The 12,013-nt window shown below is 40.3% G+C and overlaps 1 protein-coding gene across 3 annotated transcripts in view; it reads right to left on the bottom strand.

Annotated features, from left to right (window-relative positions):
• Positions 1–1,324: 1,324 nt before the first annotated feature.
• mgaa (MAX dimerization protein MGA a) overlaps positions 1,325–12,013 on the bottom strand; it is a 37,814-nt gene continuing 27,125 nt past the window's right edge. For all 3 annotated transcript variants that reach the window (XM_008398720.2, XM_017302457.1, XM_017302456.1), the window contains exons 21-29: positions 11,069–11,220; positions 10,857–10,911; positions 9,982–10,104; positions 9,761–9,872; positions 6,608–6,728; positions 6,370–6,424; positions 5,586–5,700; positions 3,382–3,681; positions 1,325–2,571 (exon numbers count right to left, since the gene is read on the bottom strand). In XM_008398720.2, coding sequence (XP_008396942.1) covers positions 1,940–2,571; positions 3,382–3,681; positions 5,586–5,700; positions 6,370–6,424; positions 6,608–6,728; positions 9,761–9,872; positions 9,982–10,104; positions 10,857–10,911; positions 11,069–11,220 — 1,665 coding nt within the window. In that variant the 3' untranslated portion in view covers positions 1,325–1,939. The remainder of the gene's footprint in view (positions 2,572–3,381; positions 3,682–5,585; positions 5,701–6,369; positions 6,425–6,607; positions 6,729–9,760; positions 9,873–9,981; positions 10,105–10,856; positions 10,912–11,068; positions 11,221–12,013) is intronic.

Genomic DNA, 12,013 nt, shown 5'->3' with positions numbered 1-12,013 from the left:
CATGTAAACGTTCAACATCATGAAAAAACATACTCCAGATTATTACGGATCTGTTCAAATTAGCCAATAATTTGATTAAATGTTCACCGACTCGATTTTTTCCAACACTTATACTCCGCTAACATTCGGCATGCTAAGCTAAATATGCTAACACCGAGCCGTGTGGCGAACGTGACGTCTATCATACAGGTTGAGCTCAACTCAAAATAATAGTTATAAACCATCTCAGAAAAAAATGACTTACCAAGCGCAGTAAATAACTCAAGACAGGTGGAAAGTAAATAATCCTGAAATAACTTGGCTTCTGTCGCTTCCTTAGGTGGGAATCTGTGATTCTGGGGCGGAGTCAGTGAAATAATTAACTCCTTCAGTGTTAGAGCCGCTGGTGGAGTTTAGAGTTAAGAAGTAAAGAGTTATTGACTCTATTTTAACACCTCTAGATTTGATACGGAAACACTTTGTTTTAACACTGGATTTTAACTACTAATAATTTACACCCCAGASTTACATAAACAGAATGTGACTCTATAAGTGTAAAATTAACTCTGCTTTTGCATAAAGTCTACCAACACCAAAACATTTAACACTTTTGAATTTGCTGTGTGGGTTTCCTCCGCAGGGTGGCTGGACTCTCCCTTCGACATAGAGTGAGAAGCTCGGTCATCCGGGAGGGACTCAGAGTAGAGCCGCTGCTCCTCCACGTTGAGAGGAGCCAGTTGAGGTGGCTCGGACATCTGGTCAGGATGCCTCCTGGACGCCTCCCTGGTGAGGTGTTCCGGGCACGTCCCACCGGAAGGAGGCCTCGGGGAAGACCCAGGACACGTTGGAAGGACTATGTCTCTCGGCTGGCCTGGAAACGCCTTGGGATTCCCCCGGAGGAGCTGGAAGAAGTGGCTGGGGAGAGGGAAGTCTGGGCCTCCCTTCTGAAGCTGCTGCCCCCGCGACCCGACCCCGGATAAGCGGAAGAAAATGGATGGAGATCAAAGCCAAAAACACAAGTTTATTAAAAAAAAATCTTTATTAATATTAAAGTGTTAAACAAGTAACATCACCTACTTCAAAAGTTTTTAACACAAATAAAAATAAATTCCAAACTTAAGCGACACGAGGCAGAATTCTTAAAGAACAACGATTTGCACTTATTTGAACTTCCAAACAAAGAAACCGAACTGAACCATCTTACTCCGGAGACGTTCACCGGAATCATCCCAGGTGGTGACAGGAGAAGACTCGACATGACGAGTGGGTCAGTGTGAAGGAAGTGAATACTGCATGTCAACAAACCTCTGACTGATAGAAGTAGAAACTTTAGCAGCAAACAATATTTAGGAGAAAGTGGAATTTTTATTATTTTACACCAAACTTTATCGAGTCAAAATTTAGGAGAAAAAAAAAGAAAAAAAAGATATTCTTTAAGGGAAATTAACTTATATTCTCTCAGATATTGTAACTATGGAGTGGGAGTTATTCATAACTTGGTTTGAGTTTTTCTTTTAATGAGAGTCTGATGATTCTGAACCAGTCCAGGTTTCTGCTGTCTGATTTTGAAGCATCCATCTTTTTCCTTTAACACCTTTCATTCTGTTAACAAAGGTTGCTGCGCCTGGTTATGCTGAGACTTTCTTGGGTGGCAACATCTGCACGATGAAAGGTTGTTGAATAGTTCATGTGGATTTCTCTGTCTATCGAAGGATGAAAACCAAAATGTGTGGAGATCAGCAGATCAGCTCTTCTCTGCTCTGCTCCAAGGCGGCTGACGTCATCTCAGTCCACAAAGTCTAAAGCAGAAAAGTTGCAGCTTTGCCGCAGAACTCGGCGATTGTGAGAGATCAAACAGAAAAATCAGAGCCGTGTTGAATAAATCCATCTGATTCGGCTTCGGGAGTAGAAAGAAAATCCATTTCTAGTCATTCCCGGTCGCTGCTCAGGTGACGTGAAGTCAGCTGGGGGAGTTTCCCCTCAGCCCCAGAGGAACCAGCCTAGGCATGGGCCTCCAGGCCACGCCCGCGGTCCCAGCCCCTCCCACTGTTGCTTCGTTATTACTGCCTAGTCCCGCCTCTTTGGCTCCTCCCACCTTCATGTGCAGCAGAGGGGGTGGGGCCAGCACACCTTCATTAGCGTTCCCTAAAATTGGCCCTGGGTGCTCGGAGGCATGCTTCTGTTCCTCGGATCTGCCCGCCATCGAAGGATCAATCACTGCTGTAGTAGCCGTGGCAACAGTCTGCTGGTTAAGAAAAACAATTTCGTTAAGGAGGGACGACAGGCTCTCATTGTCCGAGTCCTGTCGGGCCATCAGTCCAGCAGGATCAGATTGTCCGACGTCTAAGGGAGGGTAAGGAAGACCAGGGGGCGGGACCAGAGCATGAGGGGGCGGAGCTGGACCCTGAGGAGGCAGGGCCAGAGCCTGAGGGGGCAGGGCCAGCCTGGGGAGGGGGACTCCCATCTGGCTGGGTTCGGCAGACACCAGCAGAAACGCAGGCGGAGCTGCAGCCAGCAGCGGCTGAAGCTCCTGGGTTCGGTGCGGTGTACTTCCTGGAGGAGCGGCAAACAGCACTTTATCCATGGGTGGTGCTGTGGAGAAACACAGTAATCAGCAGCAGGAAACTAGAGGTTTTTAGGGTAGACAAAAATAACAGCTTAGTTCCATTTTGGAAAATTACAGTCAAAACAAAAAATTTTTTAAAAATTGGAGAAAGTGATATGCTCTAACATGGTGAGAACTGACTGGAGATTTGGTTTGATGTGTTTCAGGACTGATTACCCAGCTTCACTCTGACTGGTTTAGACATCCTTTCATCTTTCACATTGCTTGCTCAGCATGTACAGTAGCTGAAATGTGCTCTTTTTTGTGCACGTTAAAAACCTTTGTACATTTTTGGTGTTGGTTATTCCCATTTACCTCTCCCCTTTTTTACATTGGAGTTATCCAGACTACATTCCTCCTCATTTCTATAACCTATCCATCATTTTCCTTCTACATCAATAACGTAAGGCATGTGTAACCTCTGAAGTCTCACTGAAGCTTGTACCAAAGAAAAATGATATCATATCAAATATCCTACAACTTCCTGTCTCTTTGTTGTTTCCGCCAGTAGTAACATCCAGATGTTGATCACAAAAAAATGTTTCCATTGCAGTTTTGCAAAATACATCTATGTCAATATGGCAGAGGAACCACCTCATCCTGTCGCTAAAGCTTTTTGCCCAAAAAACGTGAGTTTTTTTCCAAAAAAGATTTTCACATCATTGGTGTGTTTCCATCAAATGAATGTATTTTCGTCGTTTCCATTTTACCATTAATGGAAACGCAGCTACATTCATCCGCTTCCTGACCCAGTTAAGTGGTTTTGTCTACGTGTTATGTTGCTGCTGCCGTCTTACTCTTCTCAGCTGACGTTTTCTGAGGCAGGTCTCGGTTCCTGCTGCGAGACAGAATGTTTGGAACGGTCTTTATCCGTTTGGTGTCTGGAGGAGCCGGCGCGCCGTCGGACACATGCAAGACAGGCTGACGGAGAGGCTTCAGCTGGATGGCTGCGGGCGGGGCCTGCAGGGGGCCAGCGTCTCCTGTAGGGATGGCTACACAGAGGACGTCCTCCACTGAGACGTCATTGGTTGTTTGTTGCCTCCTCTCCATCTCAGGCTGCTTTTGATTGGTCAGCAGGTGCTGCAGCGTCTCCGTCCCTGCAGCCAAAAACACAACAGATTCAAGAAAACCACCAAACATGTGACATATCACATTTACTTGACATGTTTCCATAATAAAGAACATATTTCCAAGTGATTTATGGAGGTTTTCGCTCATAACATCTAAAATGTTCTGCCTTTAGGAAGGTTTACAAAGTAAATGTGTGGAAATGAAAACTACCAAAATCAAAACAGCTTCTCCACAGAGGATTTTTCTAATCTGCCTTGTTTTTGCAATATGCAGGACTATAAAAGTCCTCTGAACCACATCATCCAGTGAGAGAGCTTACATTAGCAAATACCACACTGATGGCATGACAGACAAGCTGATCCATAAATATTTACACTTCTCCTCCTTCACAGTTTACCCATCCAGAGTTTAAAAGTATCTATCCACGAGTCATGGCCGGCAGGCGGCTTCTGGTTCTGTTCTTTACTGGTTTTATGAAAGAACCAGTTTGGTTTTCCAGAACAGTCTCACAGGATCACAGTGAACCGAGACAGTTTGATGACGGAAATCTAATGAATGACTCCAGCGGCCCTGCACAGCGAGGCTCTGGTGTGTTTTTACTGATTTGATTAGGCAGATCAAAAATCAAAAACAAGTCAGAAACTTCAAACATTTTGATCGGACGCCACCAGCTGCTGATGAGAGCGGCTGTTACTCTATGACCCGGCTCAGAGCTGGATTCAGTTGACCAGGCCCGGAGGTTGCAGCAATGGGAAAAAGAAAGAATTGTTGCAAAGCGATCACCAGCAGAAATGAAAACAGTTTAACACTGAAACTACTTTGGTGAAGAAAAACAAAAAAAAAAAAAAATCCTTGACTGGCCCAACTCTCAGGTTCTGTAAATGTCACTTGCTCACAGAGGAGCCAAGCAGAAACTGCTTAACAGACAATCACAGCTTTTCATCAAACATAAATTACATGTGGTGACTTATTATCTTAATTAATATCTAAATGCTGTTTATCAAAAATAACTTAAAAGAAATTAGACTTTGTAATTTGATGTCTTGAAATCGGTCCTTTGTCTCTTTAAGAAGCTCCTCCTTTTTCTGCCACTCCTCCTTCAGCATAACATCATAACATCACGATTCCATTATGCTGCTTACAATCATTGTTAGGAGTGTTGCACTGAGAAGTAGCTTGCATTATGAGCTCAGGTGTTTGCCAATTAATGCCAGCTAGTCTGGAGGAGCTGAGTGAAGGAGGGCAGCTCTGTGAGCAGAAGCTTGGAGACTGCAGCTCAGAGGAGGAGCTTTGTGCCCAAAATGTTCCCAATCCATAAAGCCAGATCCATTCAGTCTAATTCTATGTGTTGTGCTCTGAACTCCATCATGCTTAATTATTTATTCTACATCATACTTAGTATTCTTAATTGGACTTTCTGAACCTCTTTAAAATTTATTTTACATGCTTGACCAAAGTAATCAATCTATTGTTTTAGTCAGTTTCAGTTTCTTTATTATTTATTTTCCATTGGTTGTTCTACTCCTAATTGCACTAACTAAACTAAAGTTGTTTTTCCAGTGAAGCTGTTGGTGTATTTCAGTGTGATGTACTGGTGCAGAGTTAGCACATTAATCGGTAATTCAGTAAATTTATGTCTGTGTTTAAAAAAACCTAATGTTTCAGCTGTTTCTCTGTATCGGTACTGGAAGTTAAAAAGTGGATCAGTCCTAATTAAAATGCAACTGTACAATCAAGCATGTTTGGTGGTCAAGCACCGAGTCTGACTGGTGAGCAGAAAAGTAGTTTGATTTCACACTTTGGAGGTACAGTGAATGCAGCATGATCCTGAAGTTGTGCAGAGATAAAAACTCAATCATTGTTTGTGATTTCCCTGATTCTAATTCATTCTAAGAGGCCAAAGTAAAGTAAAAAAAGGTTAGTGTCAGACCTGGTGTGCTGCAGTCGTCCTCAGTGTGTGCGTCTTTATCATCTCCCTTCTTCAAGCTTTGATTGGACAACAGGCTCTCCGCCTCTGTTGGAAGCTTCTGGACCTCCTGAGGAGCCTAAAACCCACAAACACTCCAAGTTCATTTAGTCCACAAAGCAGCCGTCTCATGAGCTCATATAATTTCTTTTTTTTTTTTTTTTAATCGTTAAAGTGGCAGTTTTATGCATTTTCCAGGCACACAGTACAATTTTATAGCACAATCAAATTACTATGTTGAGTTATTATAAAAATGCTATATGACTTAAAAATTTTAYTTTTGATTTAACATCTTGAAACCTGTCTCTTTAAAAGCTTCTGCTCTTTTTGAAGCTGCGCCTTCAGGAAGTCTTCACAACATGATAAGTTCCTCTATTAACCATTTAGCAACATTTTTACAAGCACTGTACTGAGAAGTAGCTCCTATACTGAACCCAGTAGATGTGCAGTTCCTCCAGGTGTTTGCTAATTGCAGCTGGCTAGTCTGAAGGAGCTGAGTGAGGGAGGGCTGCTCTGTGAGGCGCAGAAGCTTGAAAACTGCAGCTCTGAGGAGGAGCTGTGTCTCAAAGGCGGGGCTAGGCCCACTCAGGTGTTTTGCACAACTGAATGGTTGCCATGGAGATTAAATGATTTCCCAAACATGCATGAAAGAATCAAAACAAAACTCCAGGTATGTTTTTGATGAGGGAATAACATTATAACCTATCTACTGGACCTGCTGGTTTCCCAAGGTTACGGTAATACACACCTGACCAAGCTGCTCGGTTCCTGGAGAGATTGGAGAGTCCACTTCAGCTTCCAGGCTGAAAAACAGAACATCCAAGATTACACAGGAGGACACATTTAGATCTTAGAAATGTTATATATCAAGTATTGAGAACCTGCTGAAGACATGAAGCTGTCGAGCACCAAATAACCCACTAGTTACCAGTAACCAACTAGTTACCAGTCTGGTCAGCACACAGTGATGTAGCTTCACTTCTTACTCTGAATTCGTGGTCATCTCTATCTTCTCTATCTGCTGCTGAGCCGCTCCACATCCACTGTTCCCCTCCAGGTTTTCCAAACTTCCGCTCCAATCCAGACCGGTTCCCAGCTGGCCATCACCTGATGTCAATACATTTCATAATTAAACTTTTTTACACAAGAATGTCAAAATTTGCACAGAAATAAAGATGGCGCCCTTTTGGACCAATTTAAGACAGTTTATCGGGGGGAGGTTGATTTGTGGTTTAGTTACTACTTAAAGATTTATCTTGTTTGTTCCATTTTAAAAGGATGTGGACTGATATGATGCAGGTTTGTGGTAAAAGTGCAAATAAAGCGACATTCCGCAATTCTCCTTTAACTTAATCTGACAAACTGGCATCATTTACAGATATGGCAGCTTATTCTAGGAGATATGCCAGATTCTAGAAATGCAAATCTGTCACCGTCTAGAGATTCGTTTCTGATTTTTATGGTCATGATTTGATTCAGAAACTATATTCAGATCTGAAACAATTTTTGATTAAGAAACGACTTTTCTGTTCAAACGGTCTGGAGATCCTGTTTAAACCATCTGAGTGTTAAGAGGAAAGACACTGTAAACAAATAAACCATCTAGTTAAAACAATTCTAAGAAGTTCCATACTGTATCAAATTCCATCAGTTTATATTTAAACAAAACAGAAGTTTGTGTGTAAAAATCTGTCACTCAAATTACCAGTATGAGGTTAGCTTAGCTGGTTGACTTTCTCTTAAAAAAAAAAAAAATCTAAAAATTACAAATACAATTTTACTATTTTACAGAAAATCAAGCAGGCTAAAATTGATTTTTGAATTGATTCAGAATTCCCAGTACTTGGAATTGCGATTCTCTATTGAATACATTTTTTTTCCTGCACCTCTATCAGATTTGACAGTTCCGTCTAAATCAGTGTTTCTCAACCTTTTTTGGTTGTCTTTACCAGTCTTTATCCAGGTCCCTCACTGCCCCCCACCAAAGAATCTGTAGGCTACTTTGAACTGACTATTATTTTATTAATATAATTATCACTATTGTAGATATTTTGAGTTTTATGCTTGTTTCTGTATTTATCATCAACAATAATTTCCCAGAGAACAAAAAAGCCATGAGAATAGAAATTATTTTCACAGGCGTCTATGAAAAATGCAATGAACATTCAAGTTAAAATTGGTAGACCTAACAGCAGCCAATCAGAGTGGAAGAAATATTCTTGTTCTGTGTCATTTTCTAGTTGTTAAATATTCCACAAAATGACCAGATAAAAGATGTTCAACATGCCAGTTTAAACTGAACTATTTGCAAAACGACTGAGCTCTGCAACATTAAAACATGGATAGAACTGTAACTACATTAATCATAGCTCTTCTTCTCTTTAGTGTTTCTGTCWGWTTCTGGTGGTGYAGCTCTGTGCTGCCTTCAGGAGAATGGGACATCAGAGTATCATCCATAAAATTTCACCCACATGGCATTTATTGTGCAAACCAGAGCTTTCAGTGGAAAAACAAAAGTTCCAGGTCCTTTTAATGCCATACAAATATGAGATAGAAACATGGATTATATCTTTATATAGACCTGCCTATTGATTTATAGATTAATAGTTTTACTGGACAGAAATTACAAAGAACAAATCTGGTTCTTAATCAAATCCTAATGAGTCAAATTGAAAATGTCATGGAGTCATCAGCCTCATGACATTAACACTGACATGAAAAATAATATTGAAGAAATAAATATATCAAATCTAATTAAAAACATAAATAAGTGATAAGTTCTTTACTGTTATGGTCTATAAAATATATTTATTCTCAGTACTAGATGTGGTCTCAACAAACCCATGACATTTCAACATATTATTTTGCCTTTTATCTGGAAATGGTGTCCGTTTATTCTTGCCAGACAGTCCTCTGTATTAATAATTGCGTGAAAGGTCTTGCCATACCAGTTTATTCCTCTGTATTTACTTTAGTTTCTTAGTTTATTCTTGCATTTTGTTCTTCCTTCAGTTCCATTTAGTTTCCTTTGATTAGTTTTATCCTCTCTTGGTTTATTGCTATGTCCGTTTTAGTTTCTTTCCTGTTGCTACATTTATTTGATCATTTATTGACGCTCACCATCAGTAATCTTCACTCATCAGCTGCTGCGCCGCCTAATCGTCATGTGTTTCACATCATGTGTTGATTTTTCACTGTTCAGTGTCGGATTCTCTGTTTTTATGCCATAATTCACATCTAGTTCGTCGCTCCGTTTTATGTCCCGCTTCTCCTGTTTCAGAGTTTTGCGCAATGTGCGCGTCATTTTTTTTTTAACCCCCTAAGGTGCAGGGCCGTCGTGAAACGTATCTATGGGGAAAAGGCAGTCTGAAATAAACCTTTTAAAACAACGGAAACAATTTCGGTATTTTGATTATTGAAATTTTAAAGTGCTGTGGTACCGTTGTTCCATCACACCGTTTTACACCGTGACAGCACCGATGTTAACGCTATAAAATGAACGCTCTCTATCGTCGTATCAGCCATGGAGGGATTTCTTTATTTAAATGGGTTCATTTTTCAGTGGGATACAAAGTCAGGGTATCGTGATTATAGTAATTGCATGTTTACAAGAGCGATTTTCTGTTGTTCTTCCATGGAAGCGTGCAGCCTTCAAACGGAAATAAAGCACTTTTTAATATAAGTTGCTGCTTAACATGATCATAGTACTGGCAAAAATACCAGACATAGTGAATCTCAGCAACGTCATCAGCCGGTGTAACGCTGAACTGTAACGCTAGGAGAAGTTACTAGCAGGAGCAGAGCTGTGCCAAAAGCTACAAACACTGAATAGAAGAAGAGCTGCCATCKATAYMGTTGCAGCCAAGCATGATTTAATGTTACACAATACAGTTTTACCAAGTTGCTCAAAGTCTAAACTGGCATTGTTGTGCATTTAAGGTGTAAAGTTTACCTTCGACCAAACGCCCCCCAGAGGAATTCCAGCGCCCCCCTTTTGTAAAAATGTCCGCCAGCGCCCCGTCGTCCTCTGAACGCCCCCTGGGGGGCGGTACCACCCACGTTGAGAACCGCTAGTCTAAATGATGTAATCCAGATCAATCCCCAGGTTGTGTTTAGACTCAGATAAGAAGTCTTTCCACCTGCTGAGGGAGCCAGAATGGACAGGAACTCATCCCGTCTCCGCACCAGGCTCCTTTTCTTCCTCTTCAGGTCTTCCTCACAGCTCCTCAGCTCCTGGATCACCTGTACGGCCTGCAGCAGAACACACTGTGAACGTCTTCAGACCAACACACACACGAGTGCACGCACACACACATGCGCGCACCCATGCACAAAGGTGGTTGGAGAACTGATTGCACACCTTTTCCAGCAGGGAGGTTCTGGACATGCTGTCATCAGCTGGTAACACTTCCCTCCTCAACTGGAGGAACGTCTGCTTCATCTGGGCTCGATGCTTTCTGCAACTTGCATTGGATTTGTGGTGCTGCACACAAATACACACACACACACACACACACGCACACACACACGCACACACACCCGTAAGCTTCACAAGTCTTTAAATGAAAAGTGAAATGTATCAAAGTTGCTGCAGATGGGATTTTTCTAGCTTTCTTCTTTTTTTTTGTTTAGCTGTTTTTTCCTATCATTTTTATGGCTGCAATTAACAACTATTTTACTAATCAATTATTTTATTGATTATTCTGACAATTAAATTGGATATAAAATTGTTATTATAGACAATATTAAAAACACCAATCAATATTTCAATTCATTTCTTAAATAAGAAAAACTTAAAAGTTGCTTTTAGTTCTGGGTAGAACATATTTACAGAAAAAGGCTTTTTTATTTTAATTGCAAAATGCATAGATTTTTTGTTCAATATTGTTGTTCTTTGAGAAAATGACTTTTTCTTTATAAGAGTCTATATACTCCATTTAACAAGTAATCGATTACTAAATTAGTTAATCATTTCAGTTATCAATTAATCATATTAATCGTTTCACCACTAATGGTATCCAACACCAACATAAAGAGAGAAAGGGAAAAAAAAAATCACGTTACATATATTAATCATGTTTCCTAACCAGAACTTTCAGCAACTGCAAATGGTCATCTTCCTTTATTTTGCACAAATAAACTAAATTCCAATATTTTTTACATCTGATAACTGATTCACTAAAAATAGATGCATCACAGAACCTGCTGGTCTCCCACGGTTACAGTATTACACACCTGAACGTTAATCTGGGTCCTTTGAGAATTTCCGGAGTCCACTTCAGCTTCCAAGCTGAAAAACAGAAAATCCCAGATTACACACGAAGACGAGTTTAGGTCTTAGAAATGTTACATATCAAGTATTGAGAACCTGCTGAACCTGTCAAACACCAACTAACCAACTAGTTACCAGTCTGGTTAGCTCACAGTGATGTGGCTTCACTTCTTACTCTGAATTAATGGCCATCTCTATCTGCTGCTGAGCCGCTCCACATCCACTGTTCCCCTCCAGGTTTTCCAAAGTACTGCTCCAAGCCTCCTGCTGACCGGTTCCCAGCTGGCCATCACCTGTTAGCTCACCAGCTGCAGCTGCAGCAGCGCCCTGCCACACCAAGAAACAGATGAAGCCCAGTCAAGTCAGCAGCCATTTTGCAGCTTCAGAGCAGTCTGGCATCTGTATTTATGTGGCTGCACACATTTGTTTGTCAGAGGAGGATTCTGTGACCGTGCAAATATTTTGAACGGAACTTCTGGCACGAGTTGCTTTACTAAATGAACTGAATAATGTAGTGTATCTGATTCAGTGAAAAGGCCATCATGACAAGAAAGATGTAAAGACAGCAGAGAGAAAAATATGTGTCTGGAACTAGAAAAATGTACAGGAAGGCAAAAAAGAAAAAAGAAGAAAAAGAAAAGAAAAATAAGTTGTTTCAAGGCCTGTTCTTTAGTCTGACAAAATTTTCTTTTACTTATAATTTTAGAAGTTATCTGCAAATAAAAACTAAATATTAAAATATTTTCAAGTTTTTTTATTTTTATTTTATTCTATTAGTAGACATTTTTATTCTTGCACAAAAAATTGGGATGTAACAAATTTGACTGACTTTGCCTTGATTGCCTAGAAATGTGAAAAATCAGGACAATTTTCAAAACATTTCAAATATCAAGTGAGATTCTATAAGGTATAGATTGCTTTTTTTCTTAATAAAGTCTTTATCAGAAAACTGCTTTTTATATTCACTCTGGTTCTCTTTGATTGTTATGAAAATAATTTTGGTGAAACATTTTACAGTAAAAAACCAAAACAAAAACATATCTTTAAGTGGATCAAACATTTTTATGGAACTTTAATGATGAAAGCATCATAGTCAACAGGTTAACAGATGAAATAAAAC

Source organism: Poecilia reticulata, linkage group LG22, assembly GCF_000633615.1.
Source record: "Poecilia reticulata strain Guanapo linkage group LG22, Guppy_female_1.0+MT, whole genome shotgun sequence".
NCBI classification, from domain to species: domain Eukaryota; kingdom Metazoa; phylum Chordata; class Actinopteri; order Cyprinodontiformes; family Poeciliidae; genus Poecilia; species Poecilia reticulata.
This window is presented reverse-complemented; position numbering and strand designations above follow the sequence as displayed.